The sequence below is a fragment of the Eufriesea mexicana genome, unplaced genomic scaffold, assembly GCF_001483705.2.
Source record: "Eufriesea mexicana isolate 0111107269 unplaced genomic scaffold, ASM148370v2 scaffold100, whole genome shotgun sequence".
NCBI classification, from domain to species: domain Eukaryota; kingdom Metazoa; phylum Arthropoda; class Insecta; order Hymenoptera; family Apidae; genus Eufriesea; species Eufriesea mexicana.
The window spans coordinates 1,170,140-1,173,400 of NW_016908280.1; the positions used below are offsets into that span (position 1 = coordinate 1,170,140).

A 3,261-nucleotide genomic window follows, 5' to 3' on the forward strand; every position below is an offset into this window, starting at 1 on the left:
AATCTTCCGATACACTTTCTCCAAAAACCAGTCGATTTATTTCGATATAATGCTACTTCAAGCTATATAATTTCGATCTCAATGTACAATGCTGTAAAGAAATATTTTAATCGGATACACGTGTTCTCTCATATCAGATATTAACCCAAATCTTTTCCATATCTACCGACGTTAGGAAACTATATAAAATCTATAAAACTTAGCTAACTAATTTTGTACATTAATATACCTTGAACTTTGCAAAACAGAAGACATTTTCTCATAACACATTCAATCTGTTATCAGTAGCGTCGCAGTTAAACAATACTTTTGAACGCGCGAAGTTGATTATCAATCAACAGTATCAATTTCTGGCGTTTTATTTACATCTGAAAAACTGTTCACTGATCGCGTAAATGACACTAGGGATAACAATGCCGAAAACAGAACGATTCGGATCGTAGAATGATCTATCGATGGATCGAGCATTTGTAACAACACGCGTATGTGTACACGCAGATACGAGGTATATCATTGTCGGATTTACACGAAGTTCTAGCAAAGCAAGAGGAGCTCACCGGCGGCCATTGTCCTCGATCGAGCTCGATCGGAGATAGTCAGGTATGTGACTCGAGGGGAAAAAGGAAACGACCGTCCAGCTGGAACTCGGGCTCACTCGTGCAAGGCGATTCACAACAAAGAATAAAGAAAACTAGGCGCACCTGTTGCCGCGCCGGATGCTCCCTGATTTCTCGAATTTGCCACGAGAAAATTCGATTACGTTGAGATCGGATCGGAGCTCGATGGTTCATCCATGTATAAAATGATTTATTAGACGTTCAGTATACGATATGTACGAATAAGCAAGAACCTTCCTTCACTTGTTTCTCTCTTTTCAAAATATTTTCATTTACTCCTGTTTCAATGATCATTGATCTAGGGAAATTTGTATATATTATATAACTTAAATGGATGCGTTTTAAGTATCAACGAAATAAAAAATTCAATTAGAATACAAGAAGTTTGCTAATAATAAGAAAAATGTTACTAATATTACATATAATCTATGAAAAATTCCGAATCGAATGTCCTTTTCTATATTCTTTGATAAATGATCGTCGTCTCAATTATTTACCATTTATTTACTATATTATCCACAGGTAATTCTAAAAGTAAGTAAAAGTAATTGTTTTAATCACATTCACGAATTATATGATCCAAATACTTTTAATTTCTCCTCGTACACCTTTGTACGTTAGATTAAAGCGGCAGAAACGTCGGATATAATAAAAATTAACGTTTTATATAACGTTGAAAAGTAAAAAATTAAAAGGAGTAAGATTAAAGTTGATTAAGAAGCGTATTCGAACAGGAAGCATAGTTTCCCGGCATCGTAATATGGGAGAACTAATGAGAAACGGAGTCCATGGCGCCAGATAATCTCGATGGCAAAGCTGGAGGTAATGGACGACCTTTCGAGGGCGCGACGCTCCGCCCCCACCGGATAATTCGAGAAACAATGGCAGCCAGAGACATGCAGAACACGGCGGCGCGGTGGCGGTACAAGTTGCAACGAGATTGACAGCAGTGCGGAAACTTTCACGAAAGTTGAATGATATATCGATTATTTCCGGTATTATAGATTCGGTGAAACGATTAATTAAATATTGACAATCGAGCGCTGACAATGATCGTCGAGTCAAAGGAAACAAGATGAAGGAACGCATTATGCAACGAGAGTCGCTTCGTCGATTCGAATGATTCTTTTTGTGGAACGATATTTTTCAAGGAATATCGTAGCATATGTGAATCATTTTGCGTGAATATTATAAAATCACAGAAAGAACTGTAACTACTTAGGTACATCAGGCACGGAAACCGCATACAGGAAACGAGTGACATGAATCCGTGAATCACTTCATATAATTTTACGTTCCTCGTTCTTTTTTTCACTTTTTTATTTATTTTGTTATTCTATTCCAGAAACGTACCTTATTCTGTAGCACGTCGATAAGCACGTAAACCAACAGCGTGATTTCCTCTTCGTCGGAACCAAGAGCATTACCCTGGAGACCGGCCGTCGCCACGTAAAGGGCAACCAGGTGAGCTGGTCCCCTCGTAGCGCCCGTAGTCTGCATCGTGCCAGGGTTTACCTTTCGTTTCCTTCGCGATCCGTTCCGTACTCCAGCACTACTCACTTCTGGGTCAACGTACACCTGAACCCTATCAAAGTAGCACACTTCACCGTACGGACACGGATCGTACGACACGTAACCGTGTCCTGGACGAGGCCGAAAAATTAACTCCAGGCTATCCTTCTATGCTTCCTGCCCACCTGAGAACCTTCACGTTCCACTAAAGCTCACGTTCACAGACTCTCGGTATCCTTCGTCAGCAACATGTTGTCTTATTTATCGCGCCGTTTGAGGTTAAGGATCGACGACCGTTGAGCCGTGATCGCAAGCTGATGATACGCGTTGTCCGACACGCCACGTTTGCGCAGGTATCGTAACAATAACTTTGCGAACGGCCCCCCAACAGTCGCAATTAAAAATCCTTTCCGCGGTTTTCTCCGTCGACGAACCGCCGCGTCACGAGTGACAAGGTTCCGTGCAACACTGGCCAACCTCAACCGTTTGCGCGCACACGTCGTTGCCTCACCTGGCGACTGCGCATCGAACCCGTCGCTTGTTGGCTAGAGACCCTCTTGCTCGTTCCCGTGCTTCGTTTCCCGCACGGTGAACTCACGCGCACGTTCGCGCGACAAAGACGTGCATACACCGGTTGACCGAGCGAGTACGACAAGGATCGAGTGAGTCACGTTAAAAAACGCGGAAACTCCATGCGATAACGGCACGAAATGTTTAAATTCGTGGAACGTCTTGGTAAATCTATGACGATTCGTTGATGGTTCCGGATTAGGTTTGACTGCCTTTGCTTGCACGTTGCCACGACGGAAACACGACGCAGCCAGGTTAAAGAGGCGAAGGGAAAGGCAGGTCAAAGCAGCGACGCACTGGCCAGGTGCGCAGACATTCCACTCGCCTTGCGGTACGCTCACCCCGCTACCCGACCGCGATTATTTTCCACCTGGAGCGCCACGTTTACTTCATGGCGGACTGAACGATATTCGATACATCGAACGACCGGCCCGAACGATAGTATTGTGTATGAATGAATTTCTACGGAGAAGGTAAACATTCAAGGTGTACGTAGTCCGTTCTGACCGATCAGGGAAGCATGTGGCTAGTTAATTCGAGGAGGTATGGATGCAAGAGGTGA

The 3,261-nt window shown here is 43.4% G+C and overlaps 1 protein-coding gene across 2 annotated transcripts in view; it reads right to left on the minus strand.

Annotated features, from left to right (window-relative positions):
- The window catches only part of LOC108554979 (RNA-binding protein fusilli), a 25,416-nt gene extending 23,289 nt beyond the window's left edge, over positions 1-2,127 (minus strand). The window contains exon 1 of one of the 2 annotated variants that reach the window (XM_017910436.1): positions 1,971-2,117. In XM_017910436.1, coding sequence (XP_017765925.1) covers positions 1,971-2,117 — 147 coding nt within the window. Of the gene's footprint in view, positions 1-1,970 lie in introns of both variants that reach the window. The other variant, XM_017910435.1, reaches the window with a different exon arrangement.
- Between the last annotated feature and the right edge of the window lie 1,134 nt (positions 2,128-3,261).